The sequence below is a fragment of the Schistocerca americana genome, chromosome 3, assembly GCF_021461395.2.
Source record: "Schistocerca americana isolate TAMUIC-IGC-003095 chromosome 3, iqSchAmer2.1, whole genome shotgun sequence".
NCBI classification, from domain to species: Eukaryota; Metazoa; Arthropoda; class Insecta; order Orthoptera; family Acrididae; genus Schistocerca; species Schistocerca americana.
In genome coordinates this window covers 949473494-949497876 of record NC_060121.1, presented here as the reverse complement: position 1 = coordinate 949497876, position 24383 = coordinate 949473494, and the positions used below count along the sequence as shown (strand labels likewise).

Here is a 24383-nt window from a genome sequence, read left to right as displayed (position 1 = left end):
CATCATCAGTGTGTCTGTTGAGGTTCTGACTACCGTTCATGTATGAGTGAAGAGACGAAGATCTGATTTTGGAACTGAAGGTCCTGAATGCTTCACCAACACAATGTGCCAGACCCTTCTGCAGTATCTATAAAGAAATTCCTTGTGAAATACGGCGTCACCTTGTTGGACTGCCTATTGTATTTTCCCCACCTAGACCACCTCAAATTGGTACTTCATGGGAGAAGATCTGACAGTGTGGAAGTGGTGAAAGCAAAAGCGATGGAGGTTCTCAACAAGTTGACAGAAGCAGACTTCCGGCACAGCTTTGAATAATAGAAGTTCATAAGAAGAGTTCTACAAACTTTATTTTGGGTGTAAAGTTGGTGAGTGGGACAAGAACTGGGTCCCCCATATATTTTGTTCACCATTTACTACAATCCTGACAGGTTGGTTAAAAGGATCACATCACATGTTCCTGCTCCCATGAGTGGACGGAACCAGCAGACCACATAGCAGACCATCATTTTTGTTTGGCAAATATAAATAGAACCATCTCAATAACAAGGAATCTGTAGTATTCTAATTTACCATAAGGTATATTTCCTGATGTTACAGTGAAGAATTGGTGACAACAGCTGCTTGAGAATTTGATAATGAATGAAAGCAAATACAGTGACGAATACACAGAAGACAGACCTAGATATGCATGTTGACCAAACACTGCAAGGCCACTCTGAATTCAATAAGTCACACTTTTTGCCTCATGGGGATTTCAACAATCTAGTTTGTGATCTAAATTTGTGGAAGCAACAGGCTGACCTATTAACTTCATGATCAAAATGATGGACTCTTCATCTTCACAATACCAATGTTAGTGCTATCATGACTGCCGTGCTGTTCTTTCTCAACATTTCTCCATGGAATGTGACACTATTTTCTGTAATGACATCGAGTCCAGCATTGAGAATCTTCTGTGAAAATGAATGGTGCATGTTCAGAAACTCCAACAGAGTAACCCTGAAAGCAGTACTTCTCCTAAACTGGAAAAATTTCTTTCTGTTATGACTGCTCATTCAGTTAATCTGAAGGAGACACGTGAGAAGTTTAGATGACTACACATACTTTACCAATATTAGAAATGTAAATGGCATATATGTAGAGATCTCCAGATAATTGCAATTCTTCTTGGCATGCACTTCCAGTACAGAAAGCACTGCAGATTTCTATGTGAGTGGGACAGCAGAGACAGAAAAATACACTGTGGGAATAAATGGCCTGCTTGGAATGAGCTACAGCCTGGCAGAAGAACATGATGGACACTCCCATTCTTGGCCCCAAAAATGTGTATCAAGGATCACTGAAGCAGAATTAAGGAAGGAATATTTGTAGACTGCAAATTAAGGAATTAATTTCTGATGAACGTTTTTTCGAGTGACGCTGTAAGAATAATATGGCTGTTTTCCACAAGTGTCTGTAGAGCTTTCTAGGCAACCACAGGGTAGAGAACAATTGCAAAACTGTACAACAACTGACAAGATAATATCACCTTATGAGCTGTGCCATGTCACTTAAATAACATATCTTGAATGATCATTTGTTCTTCCCAAATTACACTGGTGCCATTCATGATGAACACTGAGGACAGTTCCACAAGGACATTTCTCAAATTGGAAAGCATTAGCAGAGCAAATAAAGTAGCACAATGTTATAAGCCTCCTGTCAACCTTACGAACCAATATTTTTAAGTAAGATTCTTTACTTTCTTTACTCTTATGTTACTCATTTCTTTTATTCTTTTGTGTACTGGTAGAAGTTTTCTTCTATTTGCAATTGGCAGTCTTATTGAAAGAGTGAGCCATTTTGCCAGATCTATCTAACACATAAGCTGCATACACATTTACAAATATCATTATTACATTAAAATGGAGGCCAACACAGAAATTTTCAAATACTTGGATTGAATGGTAAAACACCAGTGTTTTATGAGCTCACTCACCTAAATATACACAACACGATAGGCTGGCAAGTTGCCTCTGTGCGTAGCAACAATGTGCCCAACTCACTTATAACCTCTGTCTGCAAGGACGATGTGCGTGTAGGTTCTGTTTCTTCATGTTCCATTGTCTCCATTACAGTCTCGGTTGTACCACCTATAAGAGCTACACGCAAAACTTCCAGATATTCACGTGTCAACATCCGGTTCAGCATGTCTTCAAGAACTTCCTAAAAGAAACCAGAATGTTCTTGAATAAAGAACACAAATACATGTTTAACATTCATATAATGAAAATACCAACAGACTAAAACAAATAATGTTACAAGCTGGCATAATGGATAACAAATAACAATAATAATAATAAAACTCACATCTACCACAGTGAAAACTCCAAGAGACAGGATTGTTAGTATACTTTTACTCAGTACTGTCTTATGACACGTGGCAATGTCAAAACAGTATTTACTCGATAGAAAAGTGCAGCCAGGTATTCCATAAACTTATAGTTGTTGATAACAAGAGAGAATTTAAAATAACCTATGAAATTCACATCCAGAATAACAGCAGTACAAATTATTTCCACATAGGTTATGGTTCGTGTCTAGGATTCAGAATCGAGCTTTTTATTTTGCTGGGGAGAAAAAATCTAAATACAAAAGCATCTCTATAGCCCCTCTTTAATTTATCTAAAGATCTGGACTCTGGGATTTACATTCCTGTTAATAATAGCATTTATATTATCGTATTTATCCAAGTATACAATGACCTCCTAATTTTAAGAGGCTCCTAAAGAAAAATTTATTTTTAACATATCCACACTATTCAAAATTACACAGTTTTCTTACAAAGTACCTGCCTAAAACATTAGCATTATACCTATTCTAAGCTTAGACCATTTACTGATTGCTTACATTTTGATAATACGAGGAGGAATAAAATAAAGAAAAGGAAATGCTTTACATTAATTTTTATCTTCACTACCTTTTTTGCTTGCTATCCTGCCATCTGGGGTCTCACTACTGCATAGCTGGCTGTTCCTTCCACATACGTTGTGTTTTCTGTTGTTGTGTTTTTGATGGGGCCTGACAACAGCTTTTCTTGCCAAATACATATCATATTTCGCTTCTGTACTGACATCAGAATGTGTCTTGCCTCCAAATGTATGATCTGCCAGCCACTCTCTCACTGGCAGCATAGTATCAGCAGCTGACACACCCCTTTTCTTTCCCACCATACCCCACGGTCAGCATTGAAAACACTGCTGCAGCAAACAAATTAGTATGCCACTGGCCCCTATCTGGACTTTAACTGTCTCCTGCAGAAATACATATTCTTGTTGCAAATTTGTCCCATTTTAGGTCAGTTCCAATGGATTCAGTCAAATTGCAGTTTAAACGTGGTAGATGTTCATACAAAGCCAAAGTAGTGGTATAGATTCTCTTTGCTGGCAACATGATGGAGATTTGCTACCTCTTCACCATCTCCCCCCCCCCCCCCCCCCCCGCCCCCTCCCTCCCACAGCCACCCTAGTTCTCAATCAAGCTGGTATTCAGTGTTGCCCCTCTGACCCTTATGTTGTGCTGTGCTTACAACTATGGGACATGAACTGCAATATCTTCTAGGATACAGGTAATACGTAACACCACCAATTAATATACAAATAAAAGATCGCAATCACGATTCAGTCGAATTATCAAACATTTACTTGCCCCACAATGCAGTGGTGTCTGTCAGCACTATCTCCATGCGGTAACAATTACAGTCTGTTTAATATGATTTATTTCATGTTTTAGACATTTAATTCTGGATTAATTTTCTTTCTTGCTTCATTTGAATGTCAACATCTTTCTCTAAAGCTGGTTAAAATGTGGTAACATTTTACCTGGTATTCTAATATGTGCACAGTGGCCGAATTTCTCACCTGCAACCTATCTGGTAAATTACAGTCTCTCATAACCAAATAAAATATTGAATTGCTTTCTGAATCAAGAAATGTTTTTTGAAGGACAAAATTTTCGCCATACGATATTACCTTTATCATTACTTAAAAAGCACCACAAATGTTTGTATATGGTATCTATACATGTACGAGAACTTTTATTGTAAACCTGTTCAAATACACGACAGTTAATAAGATGACAGAATTTAATCTTACATCCTTTTGTGTTTCACAGAACTGTTAAATTTTAAGCAGATCAATAGACCGTTGTGGTGACTAGTCCATAGTTTCTCATGTATCCTTTGTACTGGTGCACGAGTCAAATGTTATGTGATTGAGCAAAGTCAATAGTGCACTGAGAGCTTCAGTGTATTAGGAAATCATCTGTAAATGTAAAACAACCCCTATATTAAGCAACATAAAAATTTTGAACTCAGCAGCAATAGTTTTATCTCTGAATATAAGATGACCCTATATTTTTCGACTGATGATTTTGGAAAAAACCTTCGTCACATAGTCAAGTACATATGGTAAATACGTTTTAACTTTTCCAATACACAAACAGCTGATAGTGTATCTGAGAACAGTAATATTACATAAATGCATAGTATGAAGAAGCAGATAAAAAAGCAATTGAATAGTATAAGGGGAAGAGCAAAGCCCCCTTGCCCCTAATAGCTGCTTTGCTCCTATTGTATAAGTACAAAGTAATCTAAAAGATATTCTAATAATTATCAATATGAGGAAATTAGTGCTAGTAATAATTTATTGTTTGTACACTTTACAGTAGTAGTCTGGAGTGGCCTGCAGTATGTTAATATATAAATTGACTTGTTCCACATCCATGAAGGCTTCACAATGGGAGTTATGAAACACAAAATATATGAATGAATAAATGAAGTAAATGCACTACAGGTGGGAGGAGAAGAGTAGGGGAGCAAGACCTTCCCACAGAAAAAATGGAAATAATGGTACTGGCATGCAGTGTTGTCGAATACTTAACAAATGTGTATCCGGAGTAGTATACATTGAAAGGCAATATTTAAAACTAATGCACAAAGTGCGCTCGGTAACTGTACATCACCGATTTCAATATCAATACATATAATGTGTTGAGCAACTATTTTTACTATTCATCTACATGTGCAGTGTCATTTCCTTCCCTTTCTTGTCTATACACCTTTCTTTTACCTATTCTTCCTGATGCAGGAACTATTTCCCAAGTTCCAAAACATCAATAAATTTAACACGTTATGGATGTAAGACCTCTCTGGACACAGCAATTGGTAAGAAGATATTCTTTACTTGATACAGTCCCTCTTATAAAGGATATAAATATGAACAACCCAAATAAAATAAAAAATTAAGAGATTGTTGCCTTTTTTAATAACCTCTTGGTTACCAAACAAACAGTACAAGAAAAGAAAATGAAGAGCAGGCTTCTTTTTTCCAGGAAACTTACCTGTGTATCTGTATTGTCCTCATCAATGCTCCCCGTTTCATACAGCTGTGTAATGTACTGCCACTTTGCATTGAGACGCTGAAACACTAAATACGGTTTAATATCAATTGAAAGGTATGACTGCAACTCAACTTTCATGCTACATTTTGGTTTTCACCATCTAAATATTGGTGTACAAACAAATATGAGAATTCTAGGTGGACTAAATCAGAAAGAAAGATATTACTCCTGAAATGAGGCAAAACCACTGAAATGAGACAAAATTTTCATTAGAAGCAATAACTAAATACACTATGCAGCAAAACACAAGAAAAAGTATATTATTTATCTTAAGATAACTGTCAGACTATCCTCAAATCCCAACCATCAGACTATTCTCAAAACAGTTGTGAGATTACAACATATGTTTGGAAGAGGCAGCCTTCAATCATACTGACACTAACAGCAGGTAGTAAGTGGCAATCCAGTTTAACACAAAAATCAAGCAGTTATTAAAAACACTTTTAGTGTACAAACATTTAAATCCAGACAGTATCACACTTGGAGAACTGTGGTTTTGATTTTCATTCTCTAAATGTCATCATAATGTATAATATAACATGAACACCTATTCAAAATCCACTGCAGTTGCTGGTCATTTCTGTTGGAATGCTACAGAATAACACCACTGCATTAAAAATAATTTCCAATGTGATGAAGAACCTTCCTATCTAAACTTTCAGATACTTGTTCTGATTTCCATACACTGAAACATCGTTTCACCTTCTGGAATTCACAGTGAGGTTGAAATTTCACCTTTCAAAGATAAGAGTCATGTAGTACTTCTCTAGATATCATGCTGTCTTCCTCAAAATTGGCTTCAATCTCACTGATAGTCAAATCCACACTTCAATACAACGATATGTCCACAGTGACAGTTGCCATCCTTCGATGTGAAACACACTCTCCTCTACTCTTTATATTCACCACAATGTAATCATTTTGATACTGGTTGGCTACATTAATAAACTGCCCTTATTTCTTTAAAAAAGAGGCACTGAGTTGCTTGCTCTTCATTATCGCTGTCAGCAACTTAATGCCTACTGTATGTGATGAGTAGTAAACATCTCACCAGTTTGTTTACAAGCAGATCACTCATACCATTTCAGACGACCTCAAAAACAGTGGCTCCCCATAATAGGAACAAAAGACTGTATCTGTTTCCACTGAATACTATCCTGATGTGGAGAGCATCAACTAAATTCTCCACCAGTGATACAATGTTCTGAAGTTGTGGTATTAAATGTAACCTGCTCAGTCCACTATCCTCACATCATTCAGAGTAGTTCTGTTCCGGCCTTCCATTACAGACAGAGTGGACATTTAGGCAGTTTGTTTACCAAATTATAAATCTGATACTAAAAGCCAGTTAATGCTTTCCTAATATCCCACTATAAAGTGACAAGAATGGTGTGTCACTGCTAGTGCAATGTTCATAGAGGCTTTTTCGATGAAAAATAATAACAGCTGTCAAATAAGGGTAAAAGCGCTACTAAAGACATTTCATGTGGTTGGGTCAGGAGTCCTTAGGTGATCTTGGTAAACATACCATTTCATCCGAAATAGGTGACATGGTTAATTTTTAGGTTTTGTGCCTCAATCAGTAAAAACAGACCTATTATAGAATCACTTTGTTGTCTGTCTGTCTTCTCTTTGTCTGACTGTTAAAAACCTTTTCCCCTCCAGAACGGATAGGTTTATAAAGCTGAAATTTATGTCACATACTAACATACATGGTCGCTTAACAGTGTAAAAAAATTGAAGCTTCTCAAGTCAATGCAATCAAAAGATAGGGCCATTTATGTCAGCTATTTTGACACTCTCATTAAAACCTACAGAGTACTTCTTGTTGACCTGGAATCATGAAATTTGGCAACAAGCAAGGTTTCAAGATACAAATAAAGGGAAAAAATCCAAAACTTGTGAATTAGTAATTATGACAGTATTATGAAAAGGACAGATTGCTATTCACACATAGGTGTGTGAGGTTTTTTTGTGTGTGTGTGTGTGTGTGTGTGTGTGCGTGTGTTGTCTAATTTGGATGAAGGCCTTTCTGCCGAAAGCTTAGTTGGTTGACAGTCTTTTTGTTCGGCCTATCTGTGACTCAGCATCTCTGCTATATGGTGAGTACCAATCTATCTTTATATAATACTGCCATTATTCTATCAAGGATTTTCCACTGTTTAAATTTGTAATTATATCACACAAAAATATTTCTTTTGTTATTTGTTATCTCTACACATAATTACTAGGTCTACAACTTTGCTTCCACCATTATTTCTCAAAGTTCAGGGCTTTATTGTAAAAAGCTTACAAAAAAATTATGATTCATAGTATTGCCCGTCGCTGGCCACTACATTCTCCCATCTTTCAGATAGCACACAAATCCCGTGGCGGAAGAACTGGGCATCTTTTGTGGGGACCCATGAATCGATTCAATTTTGCACTTGTTCATATGATCAGAAGTGCTCGTCAGCCAGACTGTATGCCACTGATCGAAAAAGGTGGTAGTCAGAGAGAGCAACATATGGAGAATATGGCGGGAGGGATAGGACTTCTCATTTCAATGTTTCCATGTACATTTTGACGGGTTTTGCGATGTGGGGTCGAGCACTGACCTGCTGCAAAATTTCCTTTACGTGTCTATCGCTGCATTGTGGCCATCTGTGTTTCAGTGCTGTGCTCGAACGCATCAATTGCTTTCGATAAAGATGTCCTGCGACTGTCTTCGTCTGTTTCAGTGGCTACAAAAACGTTCTGTTCTCCCCCGCCATGCTGGTCTTCGACATCACAATCACTGTTCTTAAGACGTTGAATACATTCTCTGCACGTTCTTTCACTAATAGTTCCCTCACCATTGGTCTTACCCAGCATTTTAAGAGCCACAGCCGCAGATTTCTTCATGATAAAGCAGAAAATTAAAACTTCCCACAAATGGCGAGAAATGGGTACGTAAGTTGACGTACTTAATCAAGAACAACCTTATGATGCAATCAGAAATCGACTAACATTTTTATGGTATTATGTTTATAGATGCCTAAGCTTATTGTATTACACCTATGACCAACCACCTGAACCCCACTTGCTGCTACTGCCGTCCATTGCAAAACGGCAGAAGCAAAGTTGCAGACCTAACACATTTGAAAGGAATCCCCAGAACATGAGTCCTAATTGCAATCTGATAATTTTATTTTTTCTCGATATTGCAAATTGTATTATAAATCCAAACAATGAAGGATTAACAGTGATACACCTAAACAACTTGTTTTTGACACTTAATAATTGATTTTCTATACATAGGCTTGATTTTAGCTTTTGAAGCATGCAATTTGTTCAATTTTGCTCTCCAGATGAGGTAATAAAATTTATGATGTTACATACTAACAACATTCAAACAGACAATGTTTCCATGGACACGTATAGGTGAGAGACTACACTATCAACCATTTTCTAAATCTTCTGAAGTACTAATTCAGTGAACTTTGGCGTCAGAATAATTCTGAGTGCTAGTTGTGTTTCAGCCACTATTCCACTCACATTTTAATAGTGCTTTGCAGAGTTTTGCTGGTGCAGGAAACTTAGGGAAAATTGCCTCTGTCACGACAATGCTCTTTTTATTGCTTCAGCAAGGGCACACTAATTTATGTGAGCCCTATTGAGGATGCATAGAAGATGTTTGGATTCTGATGGCAAATGTGAAAGCTCGGGTAACAAATTTTGTCAGTCCTAAGGGCAGTGTTAGATAGTTAACTGATGATAATTCTTCAAAGTAAAGATGTTAATATACTTTCCTGAGAGTTGACAACTTGGGTGGAGGGCAACTGTGTCTGAAAACTCTTCTATTCAGCCAATGGCATTATCTCAAATGTTGTGGGCAATTTATTGTTTCTAAACCTTCCACCATATGTCTGTTCCATAAGCATTCATTCATTCATTCACACACACTGTTTTCCATAAATTCCACAATGGAGGAGAGACAACAGAGATGTGGAATGAGTCACATGTTAAGACTGTTGTTAAGTGAGGATCAGAATGACTTCCAAGCATATCTCTTTCCTTCGTTTCAAGTATTTATTGATTCTTTATTGATGCTTTGTATTTTAGGTACATATCTTATGTGGACTACTCCCTAAATTCTCATAATGCTGATTTCTTTAAATGAACAGTTTAAGATCATTCCGAGTGCCACCATGTCAGTTTATAGAAGGGGTGATGAACAGTTTTCTTGGGAAATGGTTGCAGACGCTGCTCTCTGTGATACATCAATGAACCAGTCACATGCCATGCTTATAATAAAATAAGAAGGGATATTCTCTACTTTATTTATTTATCTGGTTCCTTGGGACCATGTGAACTAAAGCAACTTCTCAGGGAATCAGTCAGTACATACTTTACACAATGATGATTAGAAAATTTGCAAACAAAAGAAGTAAGAATTAAACTAAACATGGAAAAACTATGAGAGTACATACAAATAAATGACATGTTATGGGGAAAAGTTCTTAACTGCCATGAGGAGCTCCAGTACAAAGGAGATGAATCTTGCTAGAAGGAAAGCTTTCTGCTTGTATTTTACTTGGGGCATATTGGTCGATTTTTTTCAGTTCTGTTGGAAGTCTATTGAAAATGAAACCTGCTGAAGAGTGCACACCTTTCTTTACAACGCGTAAGAAGGTATTATCCAAGTGCATATCTCTTTCAATTTAGTGTTCACTGAATAAATTTTGCAGTTTCTTCTGAATGAATCAATACTGTCAACAATAAATCCCAGAATGGCATATATGTACAGCAAGGATGGTCAAGAACTCTGCATGCGTGCAGATCTCTCTCGTCTGACTGCATACTTCCTCCACTACCACAGCACATTGTCTGAGCAGGAAGATGGGTAACTCTGAACTCTCTGCATTAGATGGCACAGCAGTCATATGTAACAGGACATTGCTTCAGGAAGATGTGGGTGAGAAGTTCTCTGCTGGAGGCAGATGGAGGTGCATATGATGTAGGCAGCCACTACGTTGCCAAAACTCTTCAACAACAACCATATACGAACATAAACAATGTATCAGCAGCAGGCAGCAATGATTAAGGCAGTAGCCAGGGCTAGGCTGGAGAGTCTAGAAGGACTACTCGGGTGGTGAACATGGAACTGCAAGCTGGGGAGTAACCACGTGTGGCAGCCATTCCTCGGCTGACTGGAATTCGCTGCTCGGGCCCGTGACCCTGGCTCAGGCAGTCAGACTGTAGTCACTGCTTTATGACCCAGAGACGGCAAACACAGGTGTGTCATAAGCACAGCAACAACTGGCACAGGTTGGACATCACAATAAGGCCCATACGTGGGGGCTACACCTCTAGTGCAGCACAGAATTCCCACTGGGAACGTGCTGCCTGTGTACAAGAAACCATATCTAGTACAACACAATCTACAACTAGTAATATAGGAGTTAATCGATCAACAGCTCCAGCATGGAATTATAAAAGAAAGCGCCACTTCTCCAAAGAAATCCTCAGACGGTAAGAAAGCTTACAGATTCTGCTGTGACTACAGATATTTAAACTAATGGACAACTTATGCCTACACCATGCTGAACATTATAGAGACCTTAGACAACTGGGGCAATGCCATTATATTACTACCATGGATTTATGAAGTAGGTACCAACAATTAGAAGTAGCACTGGAAGATTGACCTAAAACAGCATTTCCGGTTCCATTTGGTTATTACCAGTATTGTCAGATACCAATCGGTTTGAAAAATGCACTGGAGGCTGCCGAAGACCTTTTAGACATGGTGCTACAAAGTCTGAAACCAAAACAATGCCTGGTCTACCTGGATGATATCATAGTTTTCTTTAAGGATATTAAGGAGCATGTGGTACATCTACGAGAGGTATCTGAATGGTTACATGCGGTAGTTTAGAAAGGTGCCATTTCGTATTACAGGAGGTCCTAACTTACATTTCTAGACAGCTCAATATAGCAGAGAAGAACTACTCAGCTAATAAAAAAAATAAATGCTCCTGCTAATTTTGGCATCACTTTTTTCTGTTGTTCTACATATTAGCAACATTTTAAGATCATAATGGATCATGCAGCACTAAAATGACATTTAGGACTAAAAGATCTAATCAGTAGTTTGACCCACTGGGCTTTACAGCTACGCAAATTTGATTTTGAGGTTGTACACTGTCCAGGAAAATCTCATATTAATGCAGACGGGTTGAGTTGCATAGTACACACAGTAGACTGTACTGGAGCAAGCAAGGAAGAATGGCGCAGGGCCCACGCCACTGACCTGGTCTGTCAGCAGCTGGTGAAACAAATACAATTCACACCTGACGGTGGTGTGCTGTACAAGCAAACACAATGCATTCACTGTGTAGTAGTACCTGCACATTTGTACAACAAAGTACTGAGGCAGGCTTACATTTCCATCTTAGGAGGACATAGTGGATGATGTGTCATAGAGTGCCCGGTTGTGGAAAATTTCTGGTGGCCAAAAAGGAAACAAGATGTGGAGCACTGTTAAAGAACTGCATTCCTTGCAGTCAAAAAGCCAAGATAGTCATCAGAAAATCACATTACAAAAGTTGCCTGAGGCAAATAGACCATCCCAAATGATCAGACTGGATCTCTATGGCCCATTTACACCAACACTATCAGAGAATTAACTGTAATTGATCAGCTCACATTAGTTGGCCATGATCGCAGTACCACATCAACAGGCAGAAACGATGATCCAAACTATAGTAAATTATTGGTGTAGCATTTCGTGATGCAAAAACCCATAAATAAAGTATGGTGGACTATTAATATGACGATAAATGTAAAATACCTGCACGAGAGATGAAGACTCTGTGGAATTTAAGCATCACCACCCGAACTAAATAACAAAGATATATAGACTGTATTAAGCTATGGCAGAGAGATAATTATTCCATGTTGAACATTGGAAGAGAGATGTTCTATGTCAGACTGAGGGGAGATTGCTGGAAACCGCCATTAAGGCAGTAATCTATGTTTTATGGTATTGAAGAAAATAAATACATATAAAAGCACAAAACGAGTATCAGGTGTGTAGAGTTCATAGCCCTTAATCATTCCAAAAGAATTATTCAGTGATTATAAATACGCAAGTCGTTCGGAAGTGTTGTGTGGTTTGATGGTGCAAACCTCCAGTTTTATACAGTTTTTTTGGGATTCATCAAGAATATTTCTCCAAAGACCTAAATAATTTCACGAAATAAAGTTGGATGTCACATTCCATACACATGACACGGCCTATCACTTGGCTGTACCGATCGATTTCCATAGAGCAATAAATTATCTTCAGCGATTTCAGGTGGAGAAGATCCAGCAAGGAGACTCAACGAGGTCTGCAGCTGCAAAACGCATATGGTATTACCGTATTCTTTAACCTACAGAGAACAGTAAATAATATAGACTTCATAACCACCACAAACATAATTAAAAGGACTCAACTTAAATAAAAGGAGCAAACAGTAAAAACAAATCACTAACCCAAACCATAAATAAAAGTCAATTAATAATAATATGCAATCACATTAATAAAATGCTCATTACATAACAGAGAGAATAAAAATAAGAACTTTAAAGTGGTTACTGAAATTTGGAACACCAGAGACTATAATGAGTGACAAAGGCACTAAATCTATGCCTGAGTTATTGAAGCTATTATGCCAACTATTATGCATAAAGAGGTTACGATCCACTGCCCTACACCCACAAGTGAACGGCAGAACTGAAAGACTTGACAGGACAGAGGGAAAAATATTAGTTATTATGTACATAGTAGCCATGATAACTAGAATTCTCTTCTACCATTTACTGCAGCCATGTATAGCTCAAAAATCTATGAAAACACGGGCTTATCTCCCTATAAAGGTTATTTTCAGCTAAAAACTGCCCTCCCTTTTAGAATTATGCCAACCTAGCCCAAGAGAGGATATATCCTCCATCCAAGATCTTGCTAAAAAGTTAAAAAGTATCTGGTATCAGGTTACAAAGATGAATACAAAGGCTGTATAAAGGCAGGAAGGAACTCGCAACAATAAAGCAAAATTGCCACATCAGGTAATGGGTAATGTTACGTAACCCTTCTGTACTGAACAGAAAACCTAAAAAGCTCATTTCACATTACCAAGGACCTTACCAGGTAGTCAAGGTGATGTCTCTACATAATGTCAAACTACAGAGTGAGGCATAATAAAGAGTGATTTTTAAAAGGCTGTTAAGTAAAAACACTTTGTTAAAAATATTTTTTATTTCATAATTTTAAAATACATGAAAAAGCATTTTCTGCAACAGTAAAACCGTCCGTTATTTTTTGAAGATAACTCCGGTAAGATGGCATCCGTTTAGATGCACAAATTCCTCCAGCCAGGCCTAGAAGTTACTCGTCACACTGCGCAGCATTGCCAGTGGGATTTGAACAACTTTCTATCAGATCCGCTCTTTTAGGGCTTCAATTGTTTTAGGGGGCTTATTTTGGTAAACTTTGCTTCTCAGATAACCCCACAAGAAAAAGTCACATGTTGTGAGGACCAGTGAATGAGAGGGCTGTGCAATATCCCCCTTTCGGGAGATCACGTGATTTGGAAACAAATAATTGACAATATTCATGCTTATTCAAGCAATGTGAGAGGTTGCTCTGTCCTGCTGGAAAAAATGCCTCATTGTTCACTTCTTAGTGTGCAAGTTGTGGATTAAAAAAGTTTTCCAACATGTCTGCATATCTCTGTGAAGTCACTGTTACTGCATTGCCAAGGCCACCTTCAAAAATGTATGGTCCTATGATCCCTAATGAACACATGGCACATTACACAGTAACTTTTGCGGCACGCAATGATTGCTGATGCAGTTCTCGATGATTAATGTCACTCCAAAATCGAAAGTTCTGCTTGTTCACATCACCGGTGACATGGAAGTGAGCTTCATCACTCATCCACAAATGGTTTACAATATCCTTCTCTTGATACTCTTGATACTCATGCCCAAAACTTCTAAGCAGAACTGGTTTCAGCTCACATAATCTGTTTCCTTAAGGCCCTGAACCATTTGGATTTCATATGGGTGAAAGTGCAAATCTTGGTGTAAAATTCTTCTTACCACTCTATTTGAAATCCCAAGTGTAGCGCTAGTTTTTGGTCTCCCAGTTTTCTTCTTTGTCGCTGACACTATCTCCTCAAAGCTCTCAACTCATTGTTTAATGGCACAGGCAGATGGCACAAGTCGATTGTAATTAATGTTGAAGTGGTTGCAGAATGCAAGACTTGTTAGTTGGTACAAACTACCATTTTGATAAAATGCTTTGACAGTGTACGCACGATGCTGTAGGGTCCAGCACTCCATTATGACTAAACGCTATTTTGCGCCAAATGTAGCTGATGCTATCCCTTCCACCTCTATCCAACGCAGTTTGATTTGCGCGCTTTTTAAAATCGCTTGATATTATGTCTCACCCTGTACAACTTCCAAACAACATATAGAGGTGAAATTCACCCATTTCTGGGTGAACCAGACACACTGCCTAAATTACTGGTAGCCCCTTCAGCAACGGAAGTGGTTGGATGAAATAAGGAAAAGAAAGTTATAACTAGGCAAGTGAGGCAGTATGTACCCAATTTTTCTGTCACACCCATATGGGTTAAAACCATGAAGTAGCCTTGCAAGTTAATCTTTTGTGTTTTTAATTAGTTACCAGTGATATATTTGAGTATATATTTTGGTTATGTCTGTTTTTGTTGCTTTTATGAGTGAGGCTCATGTGAAACATTCATTTTTAGGTACTATGTTAAAAGAATTATCAGGTGAAATTTGATTTGCAATGCTAGTGTAACCTTAGCATATCTATTTTAGTCTAGAAGGAAAACAGCAATGCTACATGATGCACTACATTTACTGTTTGTTAAGTATATAGTTTGCATGCTAGCAGTTATGCAATTTTGTATCAAGAAGTAGGCTGATAGTAAATGAAAGATGCATGTGTATGTGTGACATATTTTTGCATTTAACTTCAAGTCAAGGATCCCCCCCCTCATGATTTCTACACAAATTTCAAATTTAGTTGTTTAAAATGATGAGTAATCTGAAGGAAGTACTATCCGTTACTGCAGAGCAGAAGCAGCCAAGTCACTATCTGCCCCACAAACCGAATACACACAGTCCCCAAGTCATGCAAGTACACACCATTTTGAGTTGGGGATGACTGGGGGAAGAGACCAAACTGCAAGGTCATCCGTCTCATTGGATTAGGGAAGGGTGGGGAAGGATGTCAGCCGTGTCCTTTCAAAGGAATCATCCCAGCATTTGCCTGGAGCGATTTAGGGAAATCACGGAAAACCTAAATCAAAATGGCCGGATGCGGGATTGAACCATGGAGCCTGCAACTGAGTACCCCAGGGAGGCTATCACTTTCAAAAGACAGGATTACACTGGCTATTCTCAGTACCAAAACCAGTAGTTGGCACTTGAAACTGCTACGGTCAATGTCATTTTGGTGGCACATAGCAGATAGAACTAGAGAGACAGGAATTGTTGATAAACGATACATGATGTGACTTACTATCTGGTTACCTACCACCAACATTGGAACAACCAACCCTAAACACTAACTACTTGTTAAGCTATCTGTCATACGTACCCTTCAAGATCCTGACCAAGGAAAACCTAACCTACTTAAACGGAATGCTAGACCCAGCCTTCTTGCTCCCTCGGATCAGATGATACCATTACAAAATGGTCACGTGATGGTGAAACACCTGCTCGATCATGTGACAAAATATCGAACTGAATTCTGCCACTGGCTCATCACCATACAAACTAGCACACCAGTTACTTGTGTAATTCTTATAATAATAAGTATTGTGTACCGCCACCTCAGATGCAGAGTTGCCCAAATCCCATCCTTACTCTCCTTTAATCTGAGGGTCCACAGTAGTTGTGACAGCATCACTGAAGAAGAGAACTGTACAAAAAAGAAAAAAAAGAAGAAAAGATGGACCTATAAACTCTGTGTTTGAGCATTACAAGAGTGAGACACTGTACAATGGAAAAAAGGAAGGAAGCCAAGCAAAGAAGAAAAGTTGGGAAAAAACTGTTTTACTCCAACTTCATGCAATAGAATGTAAAGTGTAGAAATAGTTATCAAAAATTAGTGGTTCTGTCGCATCCAGATTCTTAAGCAGTAATCTGGAGAAACCGGATTAATCTAAGAAGAGAAGACATGGAGTGGCTGAGAACTTGAGCAGAATGGAAAGCAGCCTAGAACTGTAATCAGGTCACAGCCACAGCCTGTAGTCCAACAACACCCTACCAAACCATCAGACGCCACCCGGTTCTGTGTCAGCCTCTTTCTGGGTGGTAACAATCTGGGACATCAGGAAGCTTCTGCAGTAAGGCCAACTGCTGCACAACAATCATTGGACAACAGTCATCAGCCTCCATTCCAAATGTTTCCAAGCGACACAGAACTTCCGCAAACTCAGCCCTGGACAGCAGTATTGAAAAACCCCAGGTCCAGCCTATCATTATCGGCACAGCTGGGTCCTACTATGACATCCAGTCTGTTCCAGTTATCAGCGTAGTTATGACACAGCTACATTTGCCTTACATCGGCTGTGAAGTAATATCCGCCATCTTATTGCCTGAGTAAGGATCACCAACCATCTGCTGCCACCTCCATGCCCCCAGGTAGTCCTCTTGGACTCAGCTGCCACACCCTGGCTACTGCCTGACCAGTCACTGCCCAACAACTATTGTCTGCTTGCTGCAGATACAGTGTTCTACATTCATGTACGATTGTTACTGAGGAGTTCCTGCAACAGGTTGGCTGCCCACATTCTCACCCACACATTGCTGAAGCAAGGACCACTGAACGACTCTGCATGCTGCTTGGTTTCATATCATGCTACATTAAGAAATTCAAATACCAGAATTTCTGTGCAACACATCATGATGAGCAGTATTATACTGTTACTGGCTATTTGTACAAGAGAATACAATTACGGTTTGCAACTGCACTGCACTGTGAAATTCTGCACGTCACATTGTTTTCAGTAGTTGCAGGGGCAACAGTCTGGATGATTGACTGATCTGGCCTTGTGACACTAACCAAAACAGCCTTGCTGTTGTGGTACTGCGAACGGCTGAAAGCAAGGGGAAACTACAACCGTAATTTTTCCCGAGGGCATGCAGCTTTACTGTATGGTTAAATGATGATGGCGTCCTCTTGGGTAAAATATTCCGGAGGTAAAATAGTCCCCCCATTCGGATCTCCAGGCAGGGACTACTCAAGAGGACGTCGTTATCAGGAGAAAGAAAACGCATTCTACAGATCGGAGCGTGGAATGTCAGATCCCATAATCGGGCAGGTAGGTTAGAAAATGTAAAAAGGGAAATGGATAGGTTAAAGTTAGATATAGTGGGGATTAGTGAAGTTCGGTGGCAGGAGGAACAAGACTTCTGGTCAGGTGAATACAAGGTTATAAATACAAAGTCAAATAGGGGTAATGCAGGAGTAGGCTTAATAATGAATAGGAAAATAGGAGTGCGGGTAAGTTACTACAAACAGCATAGTGAACGTATTATAGTGGCCAAGATAGACACGAAGCCCATGCCTACTACAGTAGTACAAGTTTATATGCCAACTAGCTCTGCAGATGACGAAGAAATTGAAGAAATGTATGATGAGATAAAAGAAATTATTCAGGTAGTAAAGGGAGATGAAAATTTAATAGTCATGGGTGACTGGAATTCGAGAGTAGGAAAAGGGAGAGAAGGAAACATAGTAGGTGAATATGTATTGGGGCTAAGAAATGAAAGAGGAAGCCGTCTGGTAGAATTTTGCACAGAGCATAACTTAATCATAGCTAACACTTGGTTCAAGAACCATAAAAGAATGTTGTATATATGGAAGATTCCTGGAGATACTAAAAGGTACCAGATAGATTATATAATGGTAAGACAGAGATTTAGGAACCAGGTTTTAAATTGTAGGTCATTTCCAGGGGCAGATGTGGACTCTGACCACAATCTATTGGTTATGAACTGTAGATTAAAACTGAAGAAACCGCAAAAAGGTGGGAATTTAAGGAGATGGGACCTGGATAAACTGAAAGAACCAGAGGTTGTACAGAGTTTCAGGGAGAGCATAAGGGAACAATTGACAGGAATGGGGAAAAGAAATACAGTAGAAGACGAATGGGTAGCTCTGAGGGATGAAGTCGTGAGGGCAGCAGAGGATCAAGTAGGTAAAAAGACGAGGGCTAGTAGAAATCCTTGGGTAACAGAAGACATATTGAATTTAATTGATGAAAGGAGAAAATATAAAAATGCAGTAAATGAAGCAGGCAAAAAGGAATACAAACGTCTCAAAAATGAGATCGACAGGAAGTGCAAAATGGCTAATCAGGCATGGATAGAGGACAAATGTAAGGATGTAGAGGCTTATCTCACTAGGGGTAAGATAGATACAGCCTACAGGAAAATTAAAGAGACCTTTGGAGAAAAGAGAGCCACTTGTATGAATATCAAGAGCTCAGATGGAAACCCAGTCCTAAGCAAAGAGGGGGAAGCAGAAAGGTGGAAGGAGTATAGAGAAGTTCTATATAAGGGCGATGTAGTTGTGGACAATATTATGGAAATGGAAGAGGATGTAGATGAAGATGAAATGGGAGATATGATACTGCGTGAAGAGTTTGACAGAGCACTGAAAGACCTGAGTCGAAACAAGGCCCCGGAAGTAGACAACATAACATTACAACTACTGACGGCCTTGGGAGAGCCAGTCCTGACAAAACTCTACCATCTGGTGAGCAAGATGTACGAGACAGGCGAAATACCCTCAGACTTCAAGAAGAATATAATAATTCCAATCCCAAAGAAAGCAGGTGTTGACAGATGTGAAAATTACCAAACTATCAGTTTAATAAGCCACAGCTGCAAAATACTAATGCGAATTATTTACAGACGAATGGAAAAACTGGTAGAAGCCGACCTCGGCGAAGATCAGTTTGGATTCTGTAGAACACGTGAGGCAATAATGACCTTACAACTTATCTTAGAAGAAAGATTAAGGAAAGGCAAACCTACGTTTCTAGCATTTGTAGACTTAGAGAAAGCTTTTGACAATGTTGACTGGAATACTCTCTTTCAAATTCTAAAGGTGGCAGGGGTAAAATACAGGGAGCGAAAGGCTATTTACAATTTGTACAGAAACCAGATGGCAGTTAAAAGAGTCGAGGGGCATGAAAGGGAAGCAGTGGTTGGGAAGGGAGTGAGACAGGGTTGTAGCCTCTCCCCGATGTTATTCAATCTGTATATTGAGCAAGCAGAAAAGGAAACAAAAGAGAATGTGGTGCTACAGAAAAATGTTGAGGATTAGGTGGGTAGATCACGTAACTAATGAGGAGGTATTGAATAGGATTGGGGAGAAGAGAAGTTTGTGGCACAACTTGACTAGAAGAAGGGATCGGTTGGTAGGACATGTCCTGAGGCATCAAGGGATCACAAATTTAGCATTAGAGGGCAGTGTGGAGGGTAAAAATCGTAGAGGGAGACCAAGAGATGAATACACTAAGCAGATTCAGAAGGATTTAGGTTGCAGTAGGTACTGGGAGATGAAAGAGCTTGCACAGGATAGATTAGCATGGAGAGCTGTGTCAAACCAGTCTCAGGACTGAAGACCACAACAACAACAACAACAACAACATTGTTCCCAGCCAAATTCTTACAGCATTTAAGCTAATATATAGAAAGAGAGACAAAAGCAAATAGTTCCTATAGCATGCCATTAGCAGTGCAATAAATGATTCTAAGTACACGGTTTAAAATAACCTCAAATTGCTCTGCTGGTATTGCAATGGCTACAATTATCAACAAAATGTACCAAGAAAAATAAAATAAAAAAGAAAGTAAAAAATGAAGAATCACTGTTAGATTTTTGGTTCACTGAAAAATTAGTAATATTCATTTCTGGAACAAACTGTCAGCACACAGACAGACACTGTGTGTTGAGCAGATTTTCTTCATTCATATAGCAATGTGATTACAACTTACTTAGTGTCATAACTGGAAAAAATCCTTACACACACACACACACACACACACACACACACACACACACACACACAATTTGTTCCAATTTGGAACCTTATTACAGAGACAAGGAACCTCTTCCTGAGGAAAACTTTTGTAGAACTCTAAGACAGTGTTAATGTAAAAGAATTTGTCCTTTAAACAGAAATTACAGTACAGATCAATCGGCATCTGCAAATGCACAGCAGCTTTTTCAACTGAAATGACCTCAAAAACATCTGAAAAAAGAGATCTAAGACTGGCACTATCCTAAAAAGTTTAGAAAATTGCTCCTGTGTTTCTTCGAACACAGATACAAACTCTTCAAAATTTGTATTTTCCTCACCACAAAAGAGCTTAGGGAAATAGCTGATGTTCTTTGTCAGAAGTTGTTCCTTCCACAGCGTGATTTGCTTTTTAAATGCATCCACCTTTCCCATCAAATCACATGCATGTTGCTTCTGACCTTGCAAAGTCTTACTGTGAGTGTTCAAGTGCACAGTCAAGTCCACTAAAAAAGGTGAGGTCTGCAAGCCATTCCAGATCTTCTAATTTTGGTTCTTGCTTTCCTTTCTCCTTCAGAAATTGAAAAATCCTGTTACATCAGAAACTGTTAAAACTAACAGTATAAAAACCCAAATGCAAATTCAGAAAACTTACTATTCAGACTACTAATTTCACCACTTGCTCCATGCCTTTAAATTTAGCACAAAGTAGTTCTTGATGAACAAAACAATGAATCCCGCAGAAATTATTTGTTGATTGTTGCAATTTTTTGTGCAACAAAGCTACTTGATCATTTTGTACCCCTTTCATTGCTGATGCTCCATCAGTGATAACTGAGACCATCTTGTTCTAATTCAAGCCAACAGCTTCAACTGCCCCTTGAACAGTTTAGCAAGTTGTTTCCTCTCACTGTGTCTTTCATTCATATCAAATCTTAACAGTTCTTCTGTCATGTACACACTGGTGAAGACTCCACGAACATAAATTGCAAGTTGTGCCATGCCCGAAAAGTCAGATACTCATCCAAAGCAATCAAGAATGCACTGCACTTACTGGCAGTGTCAATTAACTGCCTACAGACATCCGATGCCATGATAGGTGTGTGACAATTTTGTGTTTGCAACAAAAGACTAATTTTGCGAAACTCCTGTACCTCCAACGGACTTCTGCTACTCTTGTCATCACTAAAAGATTTATTTGAACTGGCAATTCTGAGTGCTATTCTGTAGTTTGCTACAGGTGGTTGCCAGCTAAAAATACGAAACGATGGAACACACTGTAAAAAGACTGGATTTCTAAAAGCAAATATGCACAAATACAAACAGCACAAACATAAAGATTTGCATGGGTTACTCACAATGGCATCAGCTCACTAATTTGTGCACTTCTACTTTTTGCACTTCTTTCTGCAAGGTGTTGCAATGGCGTTCTACAGAAAATTTGTTGCGCCCATCAATTGTGCGACTGCATAATAGACATAGAGAATTCTCATTCTCCTCTTCAAATAAATAAGTAAACCCTACTACATCCACTCATTTTTAAAGGCTTGTGATCATAGGTAACTTGACTGCCTCTTTTTGAGTGTAAGTTCCATTACAACAACCACTGTACTTTTAAACTACCTTTTTCCCATGGGCAAATAGTGAGGAATAAACTTCACTGTCATTATGATTCTGCCAAACTGAAGAAAGTAGTGCTGACTGAAAAATACTGCACCATATGCTGGAAGAAACAGTGTCGCACCACAGCGTTAAAACAATGTCGCATCACAGTGCTACATGAAATGTCACAATGTACCGAGTAATTAAGAGACGGACTGAGCCAAGCCACGACAGGCCCAATGAATCTGAGAAGTGCTACGTGCTGGTGATGCACACATGTAGTTTTGTATGCTGTGGCTGACCCTGACATATAGGGAAGAGCAGAGTGAGAGTTCCAAGACACCTGAACAACAGCTTACACAAAGGTTCGTGAACTGACACTGCGGATCAGTTTAACTGCCCCGTGAATAATCTTCTTGTTGAATGATCTTCCCAAACAGATTTAAAACAAATGTAAATCAACAAATCAACACTTCCGTTGCCATTTAGGCACTCCGAGCAAATGTTTTGAATTAAGCACCTTGTGCAATTGATGCAGATAAATAAAATTATTACAAAAGTGCTTGCACTGGGATTTTTATCATTTTCACTTATAACTTTTGACAGCTGTGGTAGCACAAACATCTGGAACATGGATAAACTTATTCAGGTGCTTTGTAACAGTTCCAAGTGCCTTGCCCAGCTAGTTGGAGAGGAGTATGGTTTGCCGCCAAGCATGTCTGGTTTTGTAATTTTAATTGGTTGTTTCCTTGTTAGGGAAGCATGGGTGAAACTTATACATATGCCCTTCTCCACTGCTCTGAAAGTTTGTATGGGCATTACAGAAAAAGCAAAGAAACAGTTTTTATTGAGTCATTATCACATCTCTTCCAGAAATACATTTCTTTGCTAGCATTGAGTCTGTAGAGGTGAGGAACTGCTACCAATGAGTCAGTACAGATGGGACATGCTCTTGGAAAAATGAGAAAATAAAAATGAAATGTCCGCAATCAAAGCTTTTGAGCAATTTTACCTGCTGTTTAAAATCTGCCACATCTCACTTTAAAGGAGAAGTGAAATTATTTGTAAAATAGTTGCTACAATGATGTACTATTGCTTTGCCATATCCGATTAGAAATCATTATTTATACTGTTCAGTGCAATGTTAAAAAAAATAAACCAAGCAGAAGAATTAACTATTCACTTGTAGTATCATACAGTTATATAATATTCTAGGACTCACTATATGGACAGAAGTGTGCCAGCACTGGTAGCAAAACTGCATCATAGAATGCTGGAGGGCAGGAATGGACAAATGCTTTCAGGAAAACGCGCACCATGGGACGCAGGCGGTAGTCTGGTATAACCTGAAATAAACATTTTAATTATCAGAAATTACACAACAGACAACTGGGATGCCAGTAACATTTTAAAAATGAGCCCAAGGAAAACAAAAATGACAAAATTCTTTTTGAAATGGGTCTTACTGAATAGTCTGGGCATATGAAAAATTATGAAAAATGTGGAAAAATGGCACAGGTATTGAAGTGTCAATTTAAGTCATTGGGGTTGTGGCATGCAAACATGAGGATAGCTGCAATTTAACAGGGGCTATTCATACAATTAAGACAACTGGTTATTTGGAATGTTATACAGCCAAATGTCTAAACTGCATGAATAGCTACCATTAAATTGTTACTGACTAAGCAACCTCTTATGGCACAGCTTAACTAATCAAAACTTTCAGATGCGGAAGAAATTATGATAGAGGATTCTGCATGCACTAGACAAGTATTTGAGAGACAGAAACTCTAATCAAACCCACTGATGGCTGAAGTTTTAACATTATAGATGAACAACAAAAATGCAAACTAATGTTTGCATCTAATAAGTAAAACATGGGAAAGGCAACCACTCACTCACAGCAGATCAATGTGTGGAGCACAGAAACATGTAACAGAAAACAGTATCCGCACTAGCTTTCGAGCACTAGCCCTTTTTCTAGCAACAGCACACAACCACACAGACACCCAAATGCACAATCCTGTGGCCAATAACATATCATAGTGGAAAAGCACCTCATTGTACCTAGGCACTACGTTGGTTATGTCATATACCTACCAGTGTCATCTTTGAAAAATGGCTGCAAAGTGGATTGCGCAAGGGAGAAATGACTGTCTGAATGCCTCAGTACGAGCTCTAATTTTCCTTATCTTTGAATGGTGATCATTACGTGATTTGAAAGTTTGAGGTAATAATATATGCTCTACATTCTTGGTGATG

General features: G+C 38.7%; 1 protein-coding gene across 1 annotated transcript in view; it reads right to left on the bottom strand.

The window, feature by feature from the left end:
- Positions 1–24383, bottom strand: part of LOC124607247 (exportin-5) — a 193846-nt gene that overhangs the window by 52343 nt on the left and 117120 nt on the right. The window contains exons 13-15 of the mRNA XM_047139523.1: positions 23344–23467; positions 5380–5465; positions 1979–2205 (exon numbers count right to left, since the gene is read on the bottom strand). Of these exons, the coding sequence (XP_046995479.1) occupies positions 1979–2205; positions 5380–5465; positions 23344–23467 (437 nt within the window). The remainder of the gene's footprint in view (positions 1–1978; positions 2206–5379; positions 5466–23343; positions 23468–24383) is intronic.